The sequence below is a fragment of the Podarcis muralis genome, chromosome 16 (genome assembly GCF_964188315.1).
Source record: "Podarcis muralis chromosome 16, rPodMur119.hap1.1, whole genome shotgun sequence".
NCBI classification, from domain to species: domain Eukaryota; kingdom Metazoa; phylum Chordata; class Lepidosauria; order Squamata; family Lacertidae; genus Podarcis; species Podarcis muralis.
The window spans coordinates 22,093,702-22,120,650 of record NC_135670.1 but is presented as its reverse complement, the minus strand read 5'-3'; the positions used below and the strand labels follow the sequence as shown (position 1 = coordinate 22,120,650).

The following is a 26,949-nucleotide window of genomic DNA, read 5'->3' as shown; positions in this document are numbered from 1 at the left end:
CTTGACCTTCGGGACACGGGTGGCTGTGTGGGTTAAACCACAGAGCCTAGGACTTGCTGATCAGAAGGTCGGTGGTTCGAATCCCCATGATGGGGTGAGCTCCCGTTGCTCGGTCCCTGCTCCTTTAGTGTTGACCTTCAGTGCCATTGCTTATGTATCCAAAATGGCATGTCCAAGCAAAAGGAAGAAGTATCAGTGGGATAGGATTACAAACTCCAAAGTTTGCATAAGTGGGGGTTTTTTTTGGGGGGGGGAGAGTTAAAGGAGGAAGATTTCCCAAAGAGCTCAATGAGAAGTGAGCATTGCTTACTGATAATGGGATGTTGGCTGGCTATTGGCAGGAGGGAAATGGGAAGCCAGGGTCGGAGAGGGAACAGAACAGAGTGGATGGAATCTAAAGGATCGTGCTTTATGCTGCAACATTTTGTTGCAAGGCCCAGTTGTAGTAGTGGCAGTAGCAATGATAGTAATCACAGTGAGAAGCCAGAAATCATAGATCACATGGTCTTTAGACATATTTTCTGGGACAACTCCGATCATTCGTCAAGACCCAATCAACTCACACAAAAAAAACTGATCACAGGCACCTGACAATGAAACAACGAACTCTTTGTTTTGGTATCGGCACTACACTACGACAATATGTGCACTATCTGAGCTTAGAAAAATGCAGATTCGGTAATCATCTGGCCGAAAGCTGTTGAAGCCAACCAAGCAATAAATTGTCAGATGCCAGATTCAATATTTCCAGGCATAAATAAGAAGCAAGTCATGTCACTGCTAGCCACAATGCCTATGTTCTTCTCCTTCTGTAGCTGACTGAATAGTATTTGCTGGGAATCGTAGGCAGGGAGAAAGGTTGGCTGCAGGTGAGAGGGTTTAGAATAATAGATTTGTAGAATTGGATGAGACCTTAAAGGACGTCCAGACCAGCCCCCTGCAATGCAGGAATCCCAGAATCCCTATCTAACCTCTGTTTAAAAACCTTGAACAGAGTCCACAAACTGCTGTTGTACAGTCGTACCTTGGCTCCCAAACGCCTTGGCTCCCAAACAAATCGGCTGCTGAATGATCAGAACCCAGAAGTGAGTGTTCCGGTTTCCGAACGATTTTCGGAAGCCGAACATCCGGCGCAGCTTCCGTGGCTCCCAATTGGCTGCAGGACCTTCCTGCAGCCAATCAGAGGCTGCGCTTTCGTTTCTGAACATTTTGGAAGCCGAACGGACTTCCGGAACGGATTCCATTCGACTTCCCAGGTACGACTGTAGTCAGTTCCTTTGTCAAACAGCTCTTACCCTCAAAAATTTCTACCTAAGAGAATCTCTCTCTTATCATTTGAATCCATTGGTTCAGGCCCTACCCTCTAGAGCAGCAGAAAACAAGCTTGCTCCATCTTCCATGGGAAAGCCCTTCAGATACAGTGGTACCTTGGGTTAAGTACTTAATTCGTTCCGGAGGTCCGTTCTTAACCTGAAGCTGTTCTTAACCTGAAGCACCACTTTAGCTAATGGGGCCTCCTGCTGCTGCCGCGCCGTCAGAGCACGATTTCTGTTCTCATCCTGAAGCAAAGTTCTTAACCCGAGGTTCTATTTTTGGGTTAGCGGAGTCTGTAACCTGAAGCGTCTGTAACCTGAAGCACCACTGTATTTGAAGATGGCCATCTCAGCCTTCTCTTCTTCTGGCTAAACAAACACAGCACCAACGACCGTTCCTCATAAGGCTCGATTTCCAGACCAAGAGTTGTAGTTTCAAACATCAGGAGCAGGGGGTGACGAAGTGGGGGGCACTGTCTCCTGAGATGGTGATGGTAGGATTATCTCAGGGGGTGCCAAGAGGCAAGGGGGTGGCAGCAGGTGGGCTGCTGGAGGTGCCAAACAGACCATGAAAAGCTGGCATCCCTAGATCAAGTCCATCAGTTTTGTTGAATTAATCAAACTAAATCGGATTTTGGATAAATGTGCATTCAAATTGTTCCTGTTTTGAATTTTATCGTGTTACTGAGTGGGGAGGCTATGATTTTTTATAGGGTAGGGGGCCTTGGGGATGAGTTTATGAACCCAAGGGTGCACAGCTTCAAAAATGTTTGGGGACCCCCTGATCTGGAGGGCACCAGGTTGGAGAAGGTTGACAAAGGTCCACCTAGGCCAGGGAGCTGCATCCAGAGGTCACGCCAGCAGCAGATCCAAGACACGAAGGAGAAGATGTGGCGTGGTTTTCTGTCCCCGCTTCAGGCCTCAATGCCAGGCTCTGACAAGCTCCAGGAAAGGTTAATTGGAAAAAGTCCTTTCTCCCGATTGTCTTATTTATTCTGCCACGGTACAAGCAGCTCAATAATCCATTCGCAGAGAGACATTGTTCCGACCGCACAGGGGAAACCAGAAGCCCCCAGGCCTCACTGCAAAACATTTAAAAGAATCTATATGAAGGAGGGAAGGAGGGAAGGAGTAGGGAACAAAAGGGGGCAGTTTCCTTCCACCACCCCCCCCCCCCCGATAAACAAAGACAAGCCAGGTATGTTTCAATTTCAGCTTCTTTGATGGTTTGCAAGGAATGCTGGCAGCAATTAGAATAAATGGCCCAGAGTGTTTAACACAGGGACTGGGAGCGGGTCCAGTCACTGCCAGGGACAATGGCAGTCTGGATGAGTGCAGACCCTCTAAGTCATGGGTAGGCAAACTACGGCCCGGGGGCCGGATCCGGCCCAATCGCCTTCTAAATCCGGCCCATGGACAGTCCGGGAATCAGCGTGGTTTTACATGAGTAGAATGTGTGCTTTTATTTAAAATGCATCTCTGAGTTATTTGTGGGGCATAGGAATTCGTTCATTTCCCCCCTGCAAAATATAGTCCGGCCCCCCACAAGGTCTGAGGGACAGTGGACCGGCCCTCTGCTGAAAACATTTGCTGACCCCTGCTCTAATTGTCCCTATTTTCCAGGGACAGTCCCAGATTTACAGAAGCCATCCCAGTTTCTGATTTGATCCCAGAATGTCCTGCTTTTTCTAAGGAAATCCCTCTTTTCAGCAGAGAAATGTTGGAGGGTGTGGAGTTAGGTGACCCCCAAGCAAAGGAAGCCACGGACCTCCCTGGGTTTTTTGAGCCAGTCACTGCCTCTCAGCCTAACCTACCTGGCAGGGTTATAAAAAGGTAAAGGGACCCCTGACCGTTAGGTCCAGTCGTGGCCGACTCTGGGGTTGCGGCGCTCATCTCGCTTTCCTGGCCGAGGGAGCCGGCGTACAGCTTCTGGGTCATGTGGCCAGCATGACTAAGCTGCTTCTGGCAAACCAGAGCAGCGCATGGAAACGCCATTTCCCTTCCCGCCGGAGTGGTACCTATTTGTCTACTTGCACTTTGACGTGCTTTCGAACTGCTAGGTGGGCAGGAGCAGGGACCGAGCAACGGGAGCTCACCCCCTCGCAGGGATTCAAACCGCCGACCTTCTGATCGGCAAGCCCAAGGCTCTGTGGTTTAACCCACAGCAGCACAGTTATAGTGGGGATTAAATAAGGAGGAGGGGGGGAACCATGCATGGCACCTTGAGCTCCTCAGAGAGAAAGGTAGGATATCAATGCAATAAATAAACACTTGATTTTTTTTTTTTTACCTTTGCTGCTCGATTCACTTCGGCTTCTGTCCCAGCCCACCACCAGCCCACGGCCCCTGCAAGCTTGCCCAGAACAGAATGCGGCCCTCAAGCAAGAATACTCATCGCAAAGAATTGGAAGACACAAGATTTACCCACGTTGGAGGAATGGCAGACGCAGTTGATGGACTACATGGAGTTAGCTGAAATGACCGGCAGAATCCGAGATTTGGATGAGGAATCGGTTGAGGCGGACTGGAAAAAATTTAAAGACTACTTGCAAAAATATTATAAGTTGTATGAACCCTAAGATAGTGCATGTTACTGGAAATGTTATGCTTTAGCAAATATGATTAAGCAAATGGCAAAATAAGTGATAAAAGAGAAAAGAGGACAAAGTGAACCAAACATATTATGTTTATTTTAAAGGTATCAAATTTGAGATACAATACATTGAATACGGATACATAATAATTGAAAGTTGTAACAAGGTTTGAAATAAGGTAACAAATTGCTGACATTGATATTACAAAGAATGCAGATTTGGAAGGTGTGGGGAAGTACAATGGTTTTTTTTCTTTTTCTTTTGTTAAAAAAAAATCAAAAAATTGTTTCTTGTATTTGATTTATTCTGTATTGTTTGGAATGCAAAAATTATGAAAAGAAACGCAATAAAAAATATTTTTTTTAAAAAAAAAAAACAGAATGCGGCCCTCAGGCTGGACAACACCCCCAACCCATTCTAACCTGATGCAGGTGAAGGCTAGGATCAACGTCTCTGCATCATCATGAGTTAAAACCAATAAACTCCCCATCTCGCCAGACTGACAGCTGGAACACACACCTGTCGCTTTTTCCCTTCCTTCACAATAAAATGCAATCTGATGCATTTTCCCCCAGCGGGAAGGGAATCAGGTTTCTGGCATGGCAGCGCCAGGCAGCTGACCCCTGGCTGTCTGGCAGACCCAGGGGGCTCGAGTTTGCATCTGGACAGCAGAGGTTGGTCTGTTAGAGCAGCTGGAGCAGTGCCCCACTGACCTCAGCCAGCCTGCCTTCTTACCTACAACGGGCCCTATCAGCTTCCCTCTCCTAAGTCTCACCATGTTCCCCCTTGCTGGTTTTGACCTTTAAAGCCCTTTGTGGCTTAGGGCCCTTGTATTTACGGGACCGCCTCTCCTGGTCTGCCCCGCAGAGGACCTTAAGGCCCATGAATAATCATTAGAGGTCCCTGGCCCTAAGGAAGTCAGATTATCCTCCACCAGGGCCAGGGCCAGGGCCTTCTCAGTGATGCCTCCAACCTGGTGGGATGCTCTGTCCCATGAGACCAGGGCCCTGCAGGATTTAACTTCCTTCCGCAGGGCCTGTAAGACAGAGCCTTTCCCCCCTAAACTTAAAAAATCCCAAACCCAGAACCTTCCTTCATCCCCCTCGATCATTTGGGTCACCCTTTGCCGAACCATTTCCCCCTTTACAATATCCTTTCGGAGCGAAGGTGACCAGAAAGCAGAACTGTACACACAAGTATTCCAAATGACAAATGTGTCAATACTCTCGTTCTTGGCTTTGTTGACGCAGAACATGGAATCTTTAGGTGGCCACAGTATTTTTTATTTATTTAACTTATTAAATCTTCTCCCCACCCTTCCTCCCCGAGGAACCTCGGAGAAGAAAAAGGAGGAAGAAAATCAAAAGCACATTAATGCGTCTGTGGCCAGGCACAGATGAGCTAACATTTCAACAAACTAAAGGGGCAAATGTTCCATGATGCTTTCTTGGCCAGATGTCTGTTTTGAAAATTCTCTGGCAGAGAGCCTCGCGGTCTCATGAAACTCCCCATTTCCACTGAACGCAAAGCATGCCTGCTTATTCCACCCCCCTCCCTGTCAAATTCTGGAGAGCAGGCATCCTTCAAAACTGGATTTTCATCTGACAGCTCCCCCCATTCGATACAAAGCCTCTCACACCACTTCACAGATGGTCCCTCTCGCCCACTACAGCGTTCTTGCAAAGGAAAGAAAGCCTTCTGCCCTCTACCAAATGCCCCACTTCTACTCCTCCTGGCCAAGTCTGAAATAACCCCCTCTTGCTTTTGCTCAGGCAAAGACATCCATCTGACATTGAGGCCTGTGCAGAGCAAGCAGCCCCAAAGGAGCTGAAAACTTGATATCGGGTGAGCCCAACACAGGGGCTGAAACACAAACCTGAATTTATTAGGAACTTACTAGGTGCAGGTCTAAGGCTATGGACATACCAGACTTTTAAAGCATACATTTCCCCCGCCCAAGAATCTTTGGTAGTGTAGCTTAACCCTCACAGATTTACAATTCCCAGCACCCTTAAAAACTACAGTTCCCAGGTTTTTTGTTTTTTTTGAGGGGAGGAGAAATGCCTGAAATGTTACAAAACATACGAAGCTTCTGCTGAAAATAGTAGCCTTGTGTTTTATCTGACAAGCCTTGGTGAATCACTTCCCATAAAATATCTCGGAGCAATTTCACAGTCAAAGCATCGGCAGCACTAAAAACCCAGTTAGAACACACACAAACGATCCAAACCAATTCCATACATGAAAACAATTTCAAATCCGATTACGGAGACAGGAGTGTGATAAAGATCTCTACTTAAAAGGCTGGAGATCCTACCATGCAGACGAAAAACACACTAGAGAAAGTGCCTGTCTGATGTGCAAGAAGAGTGTCCCTAATTTCCAGGGTTGTCCCTGAATTAGAGAAGCTGTCCCAGTTTCTGATTTGATCCTGGAATGTCCCCCCTTTCCTTAAAGGTAAAGGTAAAGGGACCCCTGACCATTAGGTCCAGTCGTGACCGACTCTGGGGTTGCAGCGCCCATCTTGGTTTATTGGCCGAGGGAGCTGGCGTGCAGCTTCCGGGTCATGTGGCCAGCATGACTAAGCCGCTTCTGGCAAACCAGAGCAGCACCCGGAAATGCCGTTTACCTTCCCGCCGGAGTGGTACCTATTTATCTACTTGCACTTTGACGTGCTTTCGAACTGCTAGGTTGGCAGGAGCAACGGGAGCTCACCCTGTCACTGGGATTCGAACTGCCGACCTTCTGATTGGCAAGTCCTAGGCTGTGTGGTTTCAATTTTTATTGGAGAAATGTTGGAGGGTACGCCAAAGAGCAGGTGTTGCCACACTCAGTCTGCTCCACTTACCTGTGGGGAGGAGTTGCGGTGGACTGCGTGGCCACCCCCTCTCCTCCAGGGGGTGGGGGACGAAGTCCTGTGTTGCCTGGTGGATCCTGGCCACGTCATCGCCAGCCAGCCAATCCAGTGGCTGGGGGGCGTGGCTGGGAACAATTTCAACAGTGGCGTTCTCTTGGCTCGCTGCGTTAAACTCCTGCCCTCTCTCCCTAATTTTCAGGTTTACTTTTTCATTGGCCTTGCTATCAACCTTGGTTGGTCGCTGTTGAGAGACCTGGTGGGAATTTTTCCACTTGGCAAAATTGGCATGGGGCCATTTGGTTTTCACCTACCTCATAGCAAACGTCACAACTTTGTAAGGTTTTGCGGTTAGGCATTGTTTGACCTTATGATGAGGGAGGGGAGGTGTGGCCATCACCTGCCCCTCCAAGCTTAAGGGTATTCCGCTAAAGGAATCTGGGGGTGTAGATCTTGTCCGAAGCCCGGGTCGGGGGCTAGGGCCATGACACAACCGCAATGGGAACATCTGGGGGAGCTCGAATTGGTCTGCATCGACAGGGCTCCGCCTTCCGGTGGTTTACCCTTACCGGACTTCCTGCGCAGTGGGCAGGAGTCAGATATAGTCGGGTCCATTCAATGCCTAAGCCAATACCGCTCACAGTCTGTAATCAATAAAGTTGTGGCCAAAATTTGCCCAATAACATTAACATAGTATCTGTGTCCTGGTGTCTTATTCTTTAAGAGGGGGTGGCTGCGGGGTCTCGACATGCAAATACGTGATTCCTGTATCATACGGAAGGGCCCTCCTGATAAAAGTTATCTGCAGGCAGTAGGAGCTGTTTGTGGTTCATTGGGTCTGGTCAGGTGGAAGGCAGGGAGGCCAACAGTAGGTGGCGCCAGAGCAGGCAGGGCCGACTAATTCTAGCTTTGTCCTTAGCCTCCTCCCTGCTGAGTTATACAAGGCGCAAGACAGAGACTGAAGAGGAGGGGGCAGCTGATGGGCGGTGCCAACTCCTGGACTGGCGGTTAATAAAGAGGTTTCACAATTTTTTTAAAAAAAATATTATGGCACACTTTCCCCTGATATAAACTATTTAGGGTGTGGGTGCAGTTTTTGGATGGAGAAACGCATTGCAAAATCTGGAGAAATGTAAATTTTGACGAATAGCTGCGTTTGTGAATTGTTTCAGGAAGTACAAATTAGTTAACGTGAGCATTAAAAGGATCACTCGGCCGGATTTCTCAAAACCATCATTTTTTTAATTCTCTCTACTGTCAAAATCAATCAGTGTGTCCCACGATTATCTGGATGTCAAAGGATCGTCTCAGGACAGAAAGTAATTGCTTCTGGACAATTGATATTCATGTTTGCAATTGTGCCGCTTGACTTTTTTTTTTTTTAATCGAAACATGTACACCAAGGAAATCTTGTGTCTCCACCACCATGTTCTGGATGAGAGGCATCCAACCCGAAAAGGATTGTGTGTACTTCATCACAATGATATTGGCAAGGGAGTCTTTGCAGGTATGTCAAGCTACAGCTTTTGGCCAGGTCTGTGGGAGAAATATTCGCATCAAGCAAAGACAGCCCTTGAAAAATTTTATGGATTCAGACTTCTTGCAAAAGCAGGTCTGTATGTCTCAAGGCTCAGAAAAAAATATGGAAATTCTGCACCTGGGCTGAGCATATTGCAGTCAGCCTGCTCTACACAGTGTAAAATGTTTTTATTGTTGAGGACCAGAGCCAGTGGTGGGGTGAGACAAAGGCCAAAAGGGGTCGGGCAGCCCCTTTAATTTCTTTTAGTTTCTGGCACACCTTTCTCATTCTCTCTCTCTCTCTCTCTCTGTATCACTCTCATTGACACCCCCTTTCTCTTTCTGGCACCCCTTATCTTCTCTTTCTGACAATACAGTGGTACCTCGGGTTAAGAACTTAATTCGTTCCGGAGATCTGTTCTTAACCTGAAACTGTTCTTAACCTGAAGCACCACTTTAGCTAATGGGGCTTCCCGCTGCCGCCGCGCCGCCGGAGCACGATTTCTGTTCTCATCCTGAAGCAAAGTTCTTAACCCGAGGTACTATTTCTGGGTTAGCGGAGTCTGTAACCTGAAGCGTCTGTAACCTGAAGCGTATGTAACCCGAGGTACCACTGTACCTTTTTTCCTTTCTCTTTTTGACATCCCATTTTCTTTCTCTTTCTGACACCCAGTGTGGTGTAGAGCGGTAGGCTCGTAATTTGGTGAACCAGGTTCGATTCCCCGCTCCTCCACATGCAGCTGCTGGGTGACCTTGGGCTAGTCACACTTCTCTGAAGTCTCTCAGCCTCACTCACCTCACAGAGTGTTTGTTGTGGGGGAGGAAGGGAAAGGAGAATGTTAGGCTCTTTGAGACTCCTTCGGGTAGTGATAAAGCGGGATATCAAATCCAAACTCCTCCTCCTCTTCTTCTTCTTCTTCTTCTTCTTCTTCTTCTTCTTCTTCTTCTTCTTCTTCTTCTCTGTGGCTCTGACACCCCATTTCTCTCTCTCTCTCTCTCTCTCTCTCTCTCTCTCTTTGACACTGCTTTCCCCCTTTTGGCACCCCTTTCTCTTTCTGACACCTCCTTCCAAGGGTGCCAACTTGAATAAAATATTTTTTGGGGGGGAGGTAAGCTCCGCCCCTATTAATCAATCACATGATATGGTGCACACACGCTATTTGAATGGCAATGCCCATCAACTTTGGGGAGGCCTAACCCCCTCAAATATTTTATTGGGAGGGCCGAAGGGGCCAGCAGGCTCCGAGCGGGGAAGAGAGATTACTCTTGCCAGTGGTTTGAACTCTCAGATGACTTTTCCCATTCTCTTACCATCACCCCATCCATTGGAGCTTCTCCCCATGTTTTCTTTATCTCCCTTCTTGACTCCCCCCAGCTGAATGAGATAAGGCCAAGGGTATACACAGCTTCCTTGTGCCTACGTTAGTGTCAGATCTTGGGACTGAAGGGAACTGAGTTCAAAACCCCACTCAGGCATGAAGCTCATTCGGTGGTTTGGGGCCAGTCATTACCAGCTCTCAGGCTACCCTACCTCACAAGGTTGTTGTGAGTTTAAAATGGGGAGGGGAGAGAGCCATGTGGAGCTCATTAGTGGAAAACTGGTATATCAATGTAAGATGAATGAATGAATGAAATTGGGTGATATCTGTAGCCTTGAATGATCTAGAACCAACTCCATCTATAAATCGGACAAAGTTGCAAGATACTGTCCAGGATCCATGGCAACATATCCTTAACAGAGGACAAGAATATACACTTAAGCAACCTCTTCTTGACCAATATGAGATTAATTTAACATCAACTCCAAAATGGAGTTTGGTTTTAAATCGCCTAAAATAGGTCTTCTCAAATTTTCCTAAGCCCAGAGGTATGCTTACCCAGACCCAGCATAAGATACATTTTTTTGCAACTAGTAGAAGCAATAATTCTATCATCTCTCAGTATATAGAGGATATATCAAACATTGATTCTTTTCTATGATTACCACTATGCTCGTCCAGTGGTCACTTTTAGAACTTGGAACATCACTCACAGAGTATATGGAAAAAACCTCAAACTTCTGGAAGTCGGCATAGAGGTGAACAGATATTTTGAAAACAATGTAAGAAGAATATTCTCCCACAGGAGAACCTCCGATCTGTGTAAGATATGCACAAATTAGCTCCCCTTATTTTCCGTAACTGATTTGGCTGTTCCTGGGTGAGGAACTTTGCAACCCCATTCCCAACCACTGGGAATCCTGCAGAGTCTCCACACTCTTGTGGCTTTGGTGAATTCACCAGGCCTTGCTCACACACTTTCAGGCTAGTTTCCTAGCAATGAGGGCTAGAAGCTTGCTTTTTTATTTTTTGAGTTGGGGGGGAAATAGAAATTCTCTGGAAAGTGAATCCTCTACCTGAAATCGCAGCATCCAGACAGGTGTATTGGAGCCTGTGAAGATCAGAAGACAAAGCACGTAACATTTAATTCGTCTAATAAGGCGACCTCACTGCAGGCTAAGCCTTTGACGATAAATGGCAGCGCGGCCTGACCGGTGATTCAAAGCCAATCACACTTTTTTCAAGAAATATGGAAATAGCACCCAGCTCTTCAGCTTACGGTACATATTTAACTTGAAGGTTGTGGTTTGCAGTGTGTGTGTGTAGGGGGGAAGAACCGCGCCCCGCAAGAGGCAGAGATGACATCAATTACTCCTCCGAGCAAAACACCCATCAGTTCTGAGAGCCCGATCATCCATTATGGAGCTCTCGAGATAGCCAAGTGGTCATAACCACAGGCTGTCAAAGGGAAAAGAGTGAAAGGTAGACTAGGCCACCCGCAACAGCCTTTGAATATATTCCAGGCAAGCGAAGGTTAGAATTGCAGGCAGATCTTTGGATGCGACGCCACAAAATTTGATTGAACCAAATGGGGAGAGGAACAGAGGAGGGAGATGCTCTCTGTTCTGTCAATATGACAATCTCTTGCTTCTTTTAAGATGATGGGGCTGACAGTTGCCTCTAAATTACTTTCCCCCTTCCCCCCCACCTTAATTTCCCCAATGAGCATCCGATGGAGCAGAACTTAGGGGAGGGGGGGGTGTTACAGGAAGGAAGGAAGGAACAAGAAAAGAAAGTCAAAAAACGATTGTTGAATTTCTTGGATCAGAATGGGTGCAATTTCCTCGGAGTTGCCACTTCTGAAAGCTTTTACGTGCTGCCTGAGTTTGGCAGGGAACGGATGAGCAGAAATTGCTTAGGAAAAAATATATAGATATAGATATATAGATCGGCCGACAAAATAACAAAATAAATTGCTGGAGGAGAAATTGCTTGACAAAATAAAATGGTTTGAGAAGATCCCACCCCCCTGCACCTCTGAATTCCCGTCAAGAATGCCACACAGACAAAGGTGAGAATTCTGCTATAGAGAATGTAAGCACATAAGAACTTAGCAGGACCCCAATGGATCAGGCCAATGGCCCATCTAGTCCAGTATCCTGTTCTCACAGTGGCCACCCTGAGATGCCTATAGATGCATGCAGGATCTGAGCACAAGAGCCCTCTTCCCCTCCTGTGGCTTCTAATCACCGGTATTCAGAAGCATTGCAGAGCCATCCTAGCTAGTGCCCATTGGCTGCCTTCCTGTCCCCCATGAATTTGTCCAGTCCTCTTAGAAAGCCATTCAAGTTGGCTGCCATCCCTGCCTCCTGTGGCAGAGAGTTCCACAGATTAATTGATGGATTAGATTTGCATCAAAAGGTCTCAGGGCGGTTCACAAGATAAAAATACAGTACAGGATAAAAGCACAAATGAATAAATAGTTACAATCTTTTTTAACTACGTGCTGCGAGAAAAGGTTCTTTCTTTTATCTGCCCTTAATATTCCAACATTCCTCTGCATGGGATCCCCACCAGTTCTAGTCTGATGAGAGAGCGAGAGAAACTTTTCTGTCTAGTTCTTCCATAACATGTATCATTTAATAAACTTCTATCAGGTCAGCTCCTACTCACCATAGGTTATACTATAGCATGATGGAGACCTTAGCCAGCATGGCTGGCTAGCAGAATACTACTGAGCATGAATAGCTCAGTTGGAGGATGATGATGATGATGATGATGATGATTATTATTATTAAATGAGTTCATATACCACCCTATACCTAGAGGTCTCAGGGCTGTTCACAGAAAATACCACAACATATAAAATCAGAATAAAAACAACCCACTAACACCCCTCCAAAGAACCACATTTTAAAAGGGTGAAAGGTAAAGGGTAAAGGTACCCCTGACCATTAAGGTCCAGTCGTGGATGACTCTGGGGTTGCGCGCTCATCTTGCTTTACTGGCCGAGGGAGCCAGCGTACAGCTTCTGGGTCATGTGGCCAGCATGACTAAGCCACTTCTGGCAAACCAAAGCAGTGCACGAAAACGCCGTTTACCTTCCCGCCGGAGCGATACCTATTTATCTACTTGCACTGCATGCTTTCAAACTGCTAGGTTGGCAGGAGCTGGGACCGAGCAACGGGAGCTCAACCCTTTGCGGGGATTCGAACTGCCGACCTTCTGATCGGTAAGCCCTAAGCTCTGTGGTTTAACCCACAGCGCCACCCTTGTCCCATAAAAGGGTGCAGGATGTCAAACGGATCAACCAAAGGCCTGGTTAAAAAGGAACATTTTTGCCTGGTGCCTAAAAGATGTATAATGAAGGTGCCAGGCGAACTTCCCTGGGGAGAGCATTCCACAGACGGGGAGCCACTGCAGAAAAGGCCCTGTTCTCATGTTGCCGGCCTCTGGATCTCTTGAGGAGGAGGCACATGAAGGAGGGCCTCAGAAGATAATCTCAGGCTATGGGGCAGTTCATATGGAAAGAGGTGGTCTAGGGTATGGTGCTGATGACACCAAGGTTGCAGGTTCGATTCCCATGAGGGACAGCTGATATTCCTGCATTGCAGGGGGTCGGACTACTAGATGATACTCAGGATCTGTCCCAACTCTATGATTCTGTGATTAACCCCTGGTCTGTGCTACATACAGTGTCAGGTGTGGGGTGTTTGGCCTCCAGGCCAAAAGGTTCCCCACTCCTGATATGCGTAATGCAGCAGTCAGGAGAGAGACAAAACCACATTTGCTGGATGAGAGCTTAGGTAAAAACCTGCTGTACGCAGCAGACTTCCCTGGGAAATAATCCTTCTTGAAGCTGGGTTTGCAAGGAAGTAGTAGAGTGCAAGAAGGGATGCGGGTGGCACTGTGGGTTAAACCACAGAGCCTAGGACTTGCCGATCAGAAGGTTGGCGGTTCGAATCCCCGTGACGGGGTGAGCTCCCATTGCTTGGTCCCTGCTCCTGCCAACCTAGCAATTTTAAAGCACGTCAAAGTGTAAGTAGATAAATAGGTACCGCTCTGGCAGGAAGGTAAATGGCGTTTCCGTGCGCTGCTCTGGTTCGCCAGAAGCGGCTTAGTCATGCTGGCCACATGACCCGGAAGCTGTACGCCGGCTCCCTCGGCCAATAAAGCGAGATGAGCGCCGCAACCCCAGAGTCGGTCACGACTGGACCAAATGGTCAGGGGTCCCTTTACCTTTACCTTTAGTAGAGTGCAAAGAGGCCCAGAGAGCCAAAGTTGGCTACAGTCATCTTTCAAGCATACACTCAGTTGCAGACGTGATTTTTCTGCCATGTTGACCCGGGGAACGGCGTTCGTCGCTTTAAAAGCCACATGCATAAAGCGCCCTTGCAAATTCGCATTATTTCATGCTAGATTTCATTGTGCTGCTTTGCCCCAAAGACTCAGATTGGAAAGGGAGAGAGGCAGTGATGGATACAGACCAATGCTTTCCACCTCTCTCTCTCTCTCTGCAAGTGTGTTTCTTCCAAAATAGCATTGGGGGGTGGGGGAAGCTGCCTGCTAGCTGACTCTGTAATAAAGAGAAAGGTTCTGGAATTAGCTGTGCGGCAGTAAATTTCCAGGATAATATAAAAAAAACAACAACCCATCTACAAAAGCGTTTTCATCTTTGTTCAAAACTGCAGTCAAAACTGCAGAATTTCCCAGGCGTCAGAGGATGAAGTTAATGGCAGGCACCCAAGGCATCAAAAAGGGACGGTTCGTAAGCACCCACAACCACCCACTGTGTCTCATTTCGATCTCCCTGCCTCTCCCCGCAAACGCCATCTCCCCACTTCACCTCCCACCATCACCTTCATTGCTCGCCTCTGGAATGAGCACCAGCAATGTGCTGTAGTGGTTAGAGTACAAGGGAGCAGTGCCTGGGAGAACCAAGGCTCAAATTCTCCCCACTTAGCCATGCTGAAGCTCCTTGGGCAACCTTGGGCCATAGTCACTGTCTCTCAGCCTAAGCTACCTTGCAGGGTTGTCGTGAGGATAAAGTGGAGAGGGGATTAATTTATATTGGGGGATTACCGGTTTGTTTTGGTTCTTATTTTTTATTATGTATTTTGTGGTGGGTTTTTTTTTACTGTAATTCTATGTTGTGAACTGCCCTGAGACCTATGGGTATATAGGGTGGTATACAAATTTAATTAATAAAAATAATTATATAATACAGTACCTCGGGTTACATACGCTTCAGGTTACATACGCTTCAGGTTACAGACTCCGCTAACCCAGAAATACTACCTCGGATTAAGAACTTTGCTTCAGGATGAGAACAGAAATTGTGCCCCGGCGGTGCGGCGGCAGCAGGAGGCCCCATTAACTAAAGTGGTGCTTCAGGTTAAGAACAGACCTCCAGAACGAAGTAAGTACTTAACCCCAGGTACCACTGTATTATTTTTTCTACGCACATATCCCCCCCAATATAAACTCTTTTCCACGATATCCTTTTTAAAAAAGTGAATATTGAGGAGAAGGCTATCACTGGCTGCTAGTGACGGTTGGCTGCATCTTCCCTAGATTATCAGAGACAGGATACCTCTAAGTGCTGGTTGCTAGGGACACACAAGCAGAAGAGGACTATTACTCTCATCACGGCCTGTCTACGAGCCATCTGATTGGCCGCTGTGGGATGCAGGACTAACTAGGTGGCCCTTTGCTCTGATCCTAGCAGGTCTCTTTTTTACATCCTTATTTATTAGAGAAAGCTCCTCATTATGAGCAGGTACATTCTTCTGAACATAAAGGCGGCTGTTCCCGTTTGGCTTATCCGTTTCCAACACTAACAGTTTGCAGACATGAAAAAGCACATCGATGCTTTGCTCTTAAGCAAGAGGCTTACAGAAGCTTCTGTTGGTTGTGAGATAAATCGCTCCTTGTTCGTTCGTTTCTTTGAAGCCTCCTTTGTGTGGGGGGGGAGACGGCAACCTCACCTCGCATGGAAGGGTGTCTGTGCCTTTATATAAAGGATTGGAAACTGCCAGCCCATAGGCCTAATCTGGCCCACCAAGCCTCTCCATTTGGCCCACGAGGCCATTTTAATTAAGTTGTTCCCACCTGACACCCAGTCCAGAGAGGCCACCACCTTCCTTCTCCTTAGTGGCAGTACAGTGGTACCTCAGGTTACAGACGCTTCAGGTTACAGACTCCGCTAACCCAGAAATAGAAGAACTTTGCTTCAGGATGATAACTGAAATCGCGCTGCGGCTACCATCATTTACCACCATTAGCTAAAGTGGTACCTCAGGTTAAGGACAGTTTCAGGTTAAGAACGGACCTCCAGAACAAATTAAGTTCTTAACCCGAGGTACCGCTCTCTTGCCTTTGTGGAACTCAGCAAGGAGGGGGATGAGTGCAAAACTAGAATTGGTTGGCTCCGAGCCTTGTCTGTCAAGGGCTCTGGCTCCGCCTCCTGTTGGTCTCTCTACCTTCTGCCCACCAGTCCAGATGGGCACAACCAACCGCTGGGTTATGGAGGTGGGTGTTCAAGACTAAGTCAGTGGCTCTCATCTAGTTAAGTACTATGAATTCCCTGTTTTTCAAAAGCCAAGCCATGGACCCCCTTCTTTTGAAAATTTAGATGTCTCTATGCAGTGCTATCTTTCTAGAAAAAGAGGTCCTGGGACTCACCATGAACGCCTCCCTTGTTCTCTTATAATGGCAATGGCCAGAATGGAGTTCTGGCTGAAAAAAAGCCCTGTCTCTATGGTAGTCTTTATGTGAATGGTGCCATGGGCCCCTTGGGTGGGTTATGTAGATCCCCAGGGTCCATGTGTTGGTTTCTGTGTGTTGCCACTGTGCAGTGCTCTTGGAGTCACAAGACTCTGTTTACATTCCAGAGACATTCCAGGCTGTTGGAAGTCTCAAGGAAAACAGGAGATGGATGTGATATTACTGGTTTCCTGTTCCTTTGTTTTTCAGTTGCTCTCTGCTTTCACAGAGAGAGCATGTATATTTCTTTTCTGTCTGCGTAGTTAGGAATAAAACTCTTTAGCAATGTAGCTCATAAACTTCTCGTCCTTCCCTGTGCTGGATACTCTGCGTAATGGGGGAACATGCTTGGAGCCTTATCAGAGGCTCAGGTCATTAATCACGTCGGAGGTGATTCCGGAGGACTCGACCAGAAGAGTCGCTTGGTCGAACGCAAGTCTGACACCATGGACCACCAATTGGGAACCACCGGACTAAGTTTTTGCTGGCTTGAGTCGACACATCTCCTTTCTAACCTTTGACTTAAAGGTTTGCATACAAAGGTATTGTTATTATTATTATTACTACTACTATTACTATTACTATTTGATTAAACTGCCTCTTGCATGTACATTTTCTCATGAGAACCAAAAATGAAACAGTCAGTTCATTTAAGAATGTGAGAAGACCCCTGTTGGATCAGGCCCAGTGGCCAATCTAGTCCAGCATCCTGTTCTCCCAATGGCCAACCAGATGCAAGCAGAATCTGAGCACAAGAGCCCTCTCCCCTCCTGTGGCTTCTGACAACTGGTATTCAGAAGCATTGCTGCATCTGTCTGTCTTTGGAGGGAGAGCATAGCCTTTGTGGCTAGTAGCCATTTGTGCTGACTTGGTTACTGAACCTTCTTTGGCCTTAACTGGGGCAAGCTTCCTTGCAACTGAACCTGAACTGGAACCAAGCCAAAACAATGTTAACTGTTTACCTGCCTGCCAACCACACCGTTCATCCTCTGCAAATCCTATTGATTGATTGATTGATTGATTGCAAAAACAAACTTCAAATATCGACATATCACATAGAATAATCAATGCAAAATAAGAAGACATAAAAAGAATAAAAACGCCTTCCCTCCACCCGTATGTGACTTTTCCTTTTAAATTTTACTTCTCTCGTTGTGTTCTTATGCTATCTTATACCACCATTTCTGCTATGCCTGTCATTACTCTATCTCTTCTCCTTGCAATAGCTTAGACTTCATATCAATATTTCAGTACTCATCCTCTGCAAATCCTGTGGCTCCTCCTTTTCTTTCTCTTCTTTTGCTTCCTCTCCCACTTTCAGTTACAAGATCTTTGGGGCAGAGTCCTGTATATCTTTAAAAATGCTTATAGAGTATACTGACTGTGACAATAAACAGCAACACTTCCCTTCATGTTTGAAAATAGGGATTCCCCTCCACTGTCAGGACCTCTGTAGTTCAACTCCAATCAACATTAGGGATTATGATACAAAAGGAATCAAGGTGACCCCTGGTCTCCTGCCAGGTGAGATTTGCTCTGGATTAATATAATCAGAATTTGTATTCAAAAAAGAAAAAGAATTAGATGTCACGAACAAGCCCAGGGATTCAGCGTTCCTTTCCCTGCATTAACCTGACAGTAAAAGGTCTGGGATGAAAATGCCATCGGAGAATGAAACCTTGACCGCCTCTGCAGTCTTTGTTACAACAACAGATGCAGGCAGTCATTAGCTGGTCTCCTAAGAAGATCTTGTTATCTAGAGCTGCACTCTTCCCTCCCAGTTCTTTGCCAGTGAGCCGAGAGCTTCCCTGTATCATTGCCCCCCAAAGCAGCCCACAATCTGTCTCGCCAGACCTTGGCAATGCTGCCCTCCAACAAGATACCCAGCAACCCTGACCATCGTGACAGCATCATCACTAGCACCCGCCTTAACTGCCCCACTCAGAAAGTCAGTTCAAGGCTGGATCAGTGTCGCCAAAGCTCTTCAAATGCCCCGGAGGCAGTCTGGGCATTTATCTCTGCTAATGCATGCATATGTTCAATTGCAAGGCATTTTTTAATAATGAGGGAGGTGAGGGTCACTTTCTCCAACACTTGTGCTCATGCTTGAGCTCGTTTACCAGTTGATAACCATATTCCCATCCGGAATGAGATTTATTAAAAAGATTTTCAAGCATTACAAATGGTTAAGTGTAAACGATTTCAAGAGGCAGCACACAGGAATCCGGGAAGCTGCCTTATACTGAATCAGACCATCCAGCTCAGTGCAGTCTACACTGACTGGCAGAGGCTCTGGGGGTGGGGTGGGGGGTTTGCAGATATAAGGCATTCCAAGTCCTACTGGGAGATGCCAGGGATTGAATCTGGATTCTCCAGCATGCAAGGTACTGTAGATACTCTATCACTGAGCCAATGTCCATTTGCAAATATCAGAAACTAAACTGGGATGGAGATATGCATTTTTAAAAAAATAAAACAATGAAGAAATAGTTTAAAGCGGTTCTCAACCTGTGGATCCCCAGATGTTGTTGGACTACAACTCCCATCATCCCTGAGCTCTGGCCTTGCTAGCTAGGGGTGATGGGAGTTGTAGTTCAACAACATCTGGGGACCCACAGATTGAGAAAGGCTGGAAGGAAAAAGAGGAAATGCAAGAGGAACAAAGGCAGTCTAGCAAGGGTGCAGCCTACCCTCTGTATGTTTTGGACTACAACTCCCATCAGCCTCTGCCAACGGTGATGTTGGGATCCAATACATACAGTGGGCAGCAGGTATGTGAATGTTGGCATAATGAGTCACCCATCTGAAATAAAGACTTGCACATGGTTACTTTGGGCACAGATAATGAAAGGCAATCAAATGATCCAGGAGTCATCTATAGGAGTCGGATCTCATTGGGCTTTTGTTTGGTGAGATATTTTTACCCAATATGAGGAGGTTTTCTCAAACCATTATTTTAATAGATGGTACCTTCTCACTGCAGTAAGGAGGGAAATGATGTAAGCAGTGCTTTTGTAGGTTTTTTAATGCTTCTAATGGCGTAACAAATGGGAAGTGTGGGAGACAAGCTTGTGTACTCAGAGCATACAGGGATTTGGGCTTTCAAATGTTAGCACCTATTGCTTCAGAGCACCTCATTCTAGCTGTTGATGTTTGCTTGCCATTATGGTTAATTGCTGCAATATACACACTTTGGGAGCCCAGCAGATGTAATACTGCTCTTTAACATAAGATTAAAAACTACAGTGCAAAATATAAATTGTACGAAATCGTGACCACAGTCAATGTATCCTTTGTCTATTCAAGGCTGATAAAAGAACATACTTTTTCACACGGCACATAGTTAAACTCACTCCCACAAGAAGCAGTGATGGTGACCAGCAGGCTCTTCTTATGTTCTTATGAGGAATGAAACAAAGCCTCTGTTTCCAAATTGTCCCTCTCTAAAGATTTTGCAAGCACCACACCTCCTTCCTTCTCTACAAGAACAGAAATGCTGTAAGAATGTTATTCTTTATAGATAGTCAACGCCTGCATTCCCAGAGGTCACTATATTCTCTTGAATAAGCCATATCAGCCTGGTGCCTTCCAGACTTTTTGGGCTACAACCTCCATCAGCTCTAGGAAAATTCGATCCAAACCTTAAATTTGAAGCTGGGACAATCAGCCCTTTACCACCTCCAATATACACAGATGGTCAGATTCTTGAAAGAAGCTATCAGTTATCGGTAAGAAGTTCATAGGTATGGAAGATTCACCATAAGGAAGTTATATGTGGGGAGGGAGTGGCTGAGGAACCAAAGTGCTTTATGAAAGACCCTCTAGAGAAGCAGATTGACAGTTTCCCATCTCCTTTCCAGAAAGGAAATATGCAACCAACAGGTATAATGAATTGGACTGGTAGCTCTCTAGGGTTTTAGATGGGGAATCTTTCTCAGCCCTACCTGGAGATGCCATTGGGGATTGAACCTGGGACCTTCTGCATGGAAAACAGATGCTCAACCTACTGAGCTATGGTCCTTCACCATATTGAATCAGACAATTCATCCATCCAGCTCAATACTATATAAACTGACCGGGAGTGGCTCTCAAGGGTTTCAGAATGGGAGTCCTACCTGGAGATCCTGGGCATGGAACCAGGGAACTTCTGCATGCAATGCAGATGTGCTTCCACTGAGTGATCAAGTTGCATCACAGGCTCAATAGCTAGCTGTTCCTAATGCCAGTGATAGTGGAGAATTATGTGCGCTGTTCCATATCAACATCTCTTCCCAGAATGTGAAAGCAATGGAAGCACCATCACTGAGAGATGCCTGGACAAACATTTGCACTCAAAATGCCATTTATGTGCTGGGGTGGAGAAGACCTCTGCATGGGGATTTTGTTTGACCCTACAGTGCCACCAGCCCCTATAAGCCCCACTTGGCAAGAGTGCCAATTCTTGCGCTTATCCATGCAATAATCTGGGAGAAGCCACATAGATTGCTGTACTTGCCCTAAGCCTCTTGGAAGAGCTGCAGCTCAGTCCTATGGGTAATCCTCCTGAGTTCTAGCAGAAATGTTGCAAAACAGCAGTGCAGGAAACTCCAGCGTCAACAAACTCCCCAGTGTGCAGCTCGGGGAGTTTTATTTGAAAAATGCTGCTGTCTTTCTGCCCCAAAGTCCATTTATTTATTTATTTAGCAAAATGTATGCGCCGCTTTACTTATTTATTCCCCAAGATTGATATAATGCTTGATGGTAATAAAATAAAAGCCAGTGGTAATGTAGTGGTTAGAGTGTCAGAGTAGGACCTGGAGGGGACAAGGGTTCAAATTCCCACTTGGCATGAAGCTCACTGGGTGACCTTGGGTCAGTGGCTGTCTCTCAGCCTAGTCTACCTCACAAGGTTGTTGTGGAGATTAAATAAGGACCATGCATGCTACCCTGAGATCATTGGAGAGAGAAAACGAGGGATATAAATGCAATAAAGTAAATAATAAAACCTCAAAGGAGTTTACAAAAAGAACAAAGCTATAACATTTTCAGTTTTTTCATTAAAACATTTAAAAACAAATATTGAAATCATTAAAAAATATATATAATTGTAAATAAACCTCTGAACAGTTTAATAATATGTATGTGTGCCACATACAATTTCCTTCCTCATCACCTTCACCTTTGGACTTTACACCTTTTAAAGGTCAGAGCACCACAGATCAGTAAGCCCAACTTTATTTTTCACACATCCAGTTGCTCATACATCATGGCTTTTTACAAAAGGGACTAAAAGGTCAGACTCCTCTGCCATTCTTCCGCACTCCTGAATTTTTGTGTTTAGGTGGATGCAATTTTAATATCTTTTTTTATTAGTCATTCCCAAACCAGGGCACACTTGCTGTGTTCTAGATGCATCAATTTCAGTCTCTTGCTCACCCTATCCTGAATGTTGGGTAGTGGAGGAAAGTAACTGTACATTTACAAAAATTTGTATTTTTTAAATGCCATTAAATCTGTTTCAGATTGACTGGAGAATAGGCACATCATCAAGGCTCAACCCGCAAACCTACCTTGCTTCTAAAACCCAACCATCACCACCTTCATAATCAATATATTTGGTTTTCTCTTGCAGATGCTACTCTTTAGCTCCCCTGCTCCCATCAAAGCCCAGCTGGTCTAGAAAAAGTTTTCATGCCCACCTCCTCCATTCACAGAGATGCTCGGTGCACAAAACCAGGGAAGAGTCATTGTTTATTCCTGAGGTACATTTTTCAGGATCTAACCCACCCCATCCTGAATTCTGCAGGGTGGTAGGAAAGGATGCAGGTCCCGTAAAGTGACAGTATATTAAATATGGTCATTAAAACTCAAACATTCAGAGAGATTGGACATATTCTTCAAAGCTCAACCCCAAAACCTTTCTTGCTCCTTAATAAGCCAACCACCACCATCCAGGTATCTGATATGCTCCTGCAGGCTCTTAATTTCTACCGGTCCAGGAAAAGTTTCCACATCCACCTCCTCATTTACACACGGACTCTCACAAACCCCTGATCTACCCCAATTAGGGAAGATCTCTTAGGCATTGATCAAACAGAAGGCGAGAGGGTCCCTGACTCTCTGCACCCACAGGGCTGGAGCAAAGGGCCCTCTTCCTCCATAATTTTTATTTACCATTTAATATGCAAAATCCCTGAGTAGCTTACAATAAATATAGTAAGATAAGGGGGGGGGGGGCAAAATGCATATACTACATTGAAAACCCAAACCACAGAGAAATACATGAGTCAAGACAGAGAAGTCATCAATAAAACATGCGGTGAAACATTTATTTATTTGTTTATTTATTTATATCCCGCCTTTTCCCCAAGACCAGGGCTCAAGGTGGCTTACACAATGCAGATAAAACAAAGGAGGCAGAAAAGCATATGCAAATTAATAGTTAAAAAGTATAACGGAATTAAAGCAAGATTAAAAACAACAACAGATCTACTAAAACGCAGAGAGTAAAAGCAGCAAAAGCACTATTTTCAAAGCTCTTTCCTTACAAAACGGCCAGTCTCCCCCGTGCCCCAGCATGTTGGAATAAAACAGAGTAAACCGCGGAAGGAGAGGAAGGAGGCAGCCGGTCTAGCTTCAAATACAGAGCAATGCGAACAAGTTTCCTACCTGGCCAGGGGCTTGCGTGAGGTGATGCTGGCCACGATGACGCTGCCGGGTCTTGGCGTGGCCACGGCTTTGAAGGTCCCTCTCCAGAACTTCTCGAACAGCTGCTTTTCGCCCTGCTGGACGCTCGCCATGGCCCGACCGTCAAAGCGCCGCCGCGCTCGGAACTGTCCAGGGTGCTGAAATGTTACATTTCCGCCTCTCCAAGCCCGGGGGCTCTCTCACCTGGCCGGCGCCTGCCTAAGACGGTTTGCCCTGGCGGGGTAATAGCCTGGATCGACAATATTTGGGGGGGGGGGGATCACCAAGCCCTGTGTTTCCTGCGTAAGGGAAGCGCCTCCGTCTGCCTCCCGACCCGGCTGTGCGTGCGCGCTAAGCCCAGGCAGGCGGGCGTTTTGTCTTTGCTCCGATGTGACGCGCAGCTCGGGGGGCTGGTCAATTTTCAAGAGCTGCTGCTGCGCTCTCTCCTCCTCCGTCTGCCTGGAAAACATCAGACAAAAGACGGAGGGGCTCCTCCAGCCCGAATCAGCATCACAAAGGGCGGCTGGTCCCCGGGTCCTCCGGGCGTGTGCCTGTCAATGGCCTGGGAGGGGAGAACGGGGGTGGGGAGGACAGGGCGAGGCGCTGACTCAGACGCGATTTAATTGAGAAGGGGAGGAAATGAGCAGAAACTCACGCTCGCCCCTCCAGCTGCTTGTATGCATCTCTTCCCCGCCCCCAGCAGAATCGGGGAGGGAGGGAAGGAACAAGCCTAATTAAATAACCTCACCCCCCCTCTATTTTGGAGAGAGGCGGGGTAAGGACAGGCCCTCAAGTGCTCAGCGCAATGGCACTTCCTAAGGACTCACAGTCTGTCGCAGGCAAACACAAAGGCTTGAGCTTGCACTTTGTTCGTTTCACGAAATTTATTATGTCCCGCTCGACTGCGAAATAAAATAAAGCCTGAAAGCGGTTAACAAAAATAAAACAAAACAGTGAAATTATCAGTAAAAACAACTGTTTAAAACGTCAGTTTAAAAAAATGTATTCAAATGTATTCGAATAAGCTGTGATAAATTATATACTGTACATCTGATTGTCCCAGAAACGATGCTAATCAAGCCTTTTAACGAAAAATTAAATTGCCATATCTAACCTCCCCCCTCAAAAAATAATATGTAAGTTAAAAACGAATTGCAACTAAAAACAGGTTGCATTCAATTTTACTTCTAGACACGTGGAAATGGATGGGCAACTTAGGTCCCTTAATTTCAATGGTTCTACTTTGAGTAGAACTTTGCTGCATACAACCAAAAGAATCTTGTGATACCCTAAAGCCTAACAGTCCCTGTTCCTTTTTGTGGGCTAGGAAAGGAAAGGAGATTTCAGGCTTAGAATCATAGATTTATAAAATGTAGAGTTGACCCATCCCGTCATCTAGTCCAACCCCCTGCAATGCCTGCAGGATCGACTTTCTTTGGGGCTATATATTATTTACTTGTGACATTTGCATCCTTACCTTTCTTCCAAGGAGCTCTAGGTGGTGTGAGTGGATCTACGCTTTCTGACCTTTCAACATCTTGATCCAGTGAGGTGGGCTAGGTTGCGACTGCCACCCCCAGGTCAGCCAATGTGTCTCACGACTGGATGGGAAGTTGAAACCTGGTCTTAACCTTCTCACCACTTCAACCGGAGATCCATCAGTCAAATCAATGCTTTCCTTTCCTGGCAGTTTCCACTCAATATGGCCCATTGAGGGTGTGTGTGGAGATACAGATCTCTTTCCCATTGCGTTCTGCTCCTACCTGATTTGAAACATCCCAGCTGATATCAGTCCTATGGTTTACACAGTCGAATCCAAAGCATGTTTACTCAAAAGAAATCCTCACTGTGTTCAATGGGGGTTTCACTCAGGTGTGGGCGAACAGAAGGTGTATGGAAAAGAACCTGGTTGGTGGGACATGACTCCTCATCAATTACTTCTGTAACACTTCCTGGGGTTGGGGATAGGAAAACTGGGGGAGGGGGATTCATGTTGTTCTTCTATTTCTTCTACAATTCTACAACCTATAAAAGATAGCATATATATATATATATATATATATATATATATATATATATATATTTGCTTTCGTAGATTTTCACGGGTACAGGAATGCAGGTTTTGGTGTCCTCGGGTATCTTCCCGTGTAAAAGTTGGGGTGTCTAGGCGACGTTTCGACGAGGTCTCACTCGTCATCTTCAGGCTGGTGCTTTCGGCTTCTTGTTACTGGAACAGAGCAGGATCTCAGTGTTTGAGTTCCTATAAATACTGTTGAGGAGGTATGGGCCTCCAATGTTCTGGGCAGAGAGGAAGTTCCCAGGCTAGTGTGCCTTTTCTTCTTTTGTTCCTTAATTGCTTGAGGGATATCTTGAGTGATTTCTTGAGTGATATCCTGAGTACCACTTAGGTGGGTCATTAGGTGTGGATTAGTTGCTAAAGCCTTTGTGTCTTGACCTCTTGAACTTTGTGAAGAGTTTTTCTGAGAAGATGGGTGTACTGCATTTAGTTGTGCTCTGGCTTGGCTTCGTGTATAGGGGCGAGCTGTGGTTTTGTGGCCTGTGCCAGCCAGATCTGTGTAGGGATTGCAGGGGGGTGCAGCATCCGGAGGTGCCACCATGGTTTGGCTACTGGATGGTGTCTGTAATTTATCTGTGGAGAGGGTCTGGGTTTGGGTCTGGTGTGGTTGATTGGTGATGGCGTTCTGTGTGCCTCTGGATCTGGTGTCAGTTTTTGTGGGGAGGGCTAATTTCCAGATGTCTGGCAAGCGGGATGTGTCGTCACGCTTGTTCATGTTGTGAGGGTGTTTCTCTATCTCGATGGCTTCCATGATTATTCTCTTGTGGTGATGTTCCATGTTAGAGAGCAATTTGGAATCTGCAAAATTAATTTCGTGTCCTGTTTCTTTCATGTGTTGGAAGAGAGAGGAAGTTTTTTCTTCTTTTTTGACGGCATTCTTGTGTTCTGCGATACGTGCATTTATTCGTCTGTTTGTTTGTCCAATGTACGTGGCTGGGCAGACTTTGCAGGGTATTTCATAGACCCCTTGGTTTTCCAACTGGATTTTATCTTTGGGGTTTCTGAGGATATTGGCTATTTTTTGGTTGGCGCAAAAGGCTGTTTTGATATTGTGTTTATGGAGGATTTTGCTAATTTTATCTGTAGTGCCCTTGATATAAGGAAGGAGGGCCATGCCATTGTTTTCTTCTGTGTCTTGGTTTTTGGGGGGTGTTTCTTTTTGGATTAGCTTCGTAACCCTGTTTTGCTGGTATCCATTGGCAATTAACACATTTGAGAGATTCTGTAACTCAGTTGTCAAGTGGTCTTTGTCAGCCAGGCGTTTGGTTCTGGAGATGAGAGTCTTGGCTACGGAGTTTATTTGTGCAGGGTGGTGGTGTGATTGTGCATGTAAGTAGCGGTTGGTGTGTGTTTTTTTCCGGTAGATAGTGTGTCCTAGGGAGCCATCAGGTTTTTTGTAGATTAGGACGTCAAGAAAGGGAAGTTGGTTGTTGGCTTCTATTTCCATGGTGAATTGTAATTTGGCCACACGGGAAGGAAAAACTGGACAGCTTCCTCACACATCTCAACAGCCTACACCCCAAAATACAATTCACCATGGAAATAGAAGCCAACAACCAACTTCCCTTTCTTGACGTCCTAATCTACAAAAAACCTGATTGCTCCCTAGGACACACTATCTACCGGAAAAAAACACACACCAACCGCTACTTACATGCACAATCACACCACCACCCTGCACAAATAAACTCCGTAGCCAAGACTCTCATCTCCAGAACCAAACGCCTGGCTGACAAAGACCACTTGACAACTGAGTTACAGAATCTCTCAAATGTGTTAATTGCCAATGGATACCAGCAAAACAGGGTTACGAAGCTAATCCAAAAAGAAACACCCCCCAAAA

At 46.1% G+C, this 26,949-nt stretch overlaps 1 protein-coding gene across 2 annotated transcripts in view; it reads right to left on the bottom strand.

The window, feature by feature from the left end:
• Nucleotides 1-23,713, bottom strand: part of SRRM4 (serine/arginine repetitive matrix 4) — a 114,061-nt gene extending 90,348 nt beyond the window's left edge. For both annotated transcript variants that reach the window (XM_028710028.2, XM_028710029.2), the window contains exon 1: nucleotides 23,012-23,713. In XM_028710028.2, coding sequence (XP_028565861.2) covers nucleotides 23,012-23,142 — 131 coding nt within the window. In that variant the 5' untranslated portion in view covers nucleotides 23,143-23,713. The remainder of the gene's footprint in view (nucleotides 1-23,011) is intronic.
• Nucleotides 23,714-26,949: the final 3,236 nt, after the last annotated feature.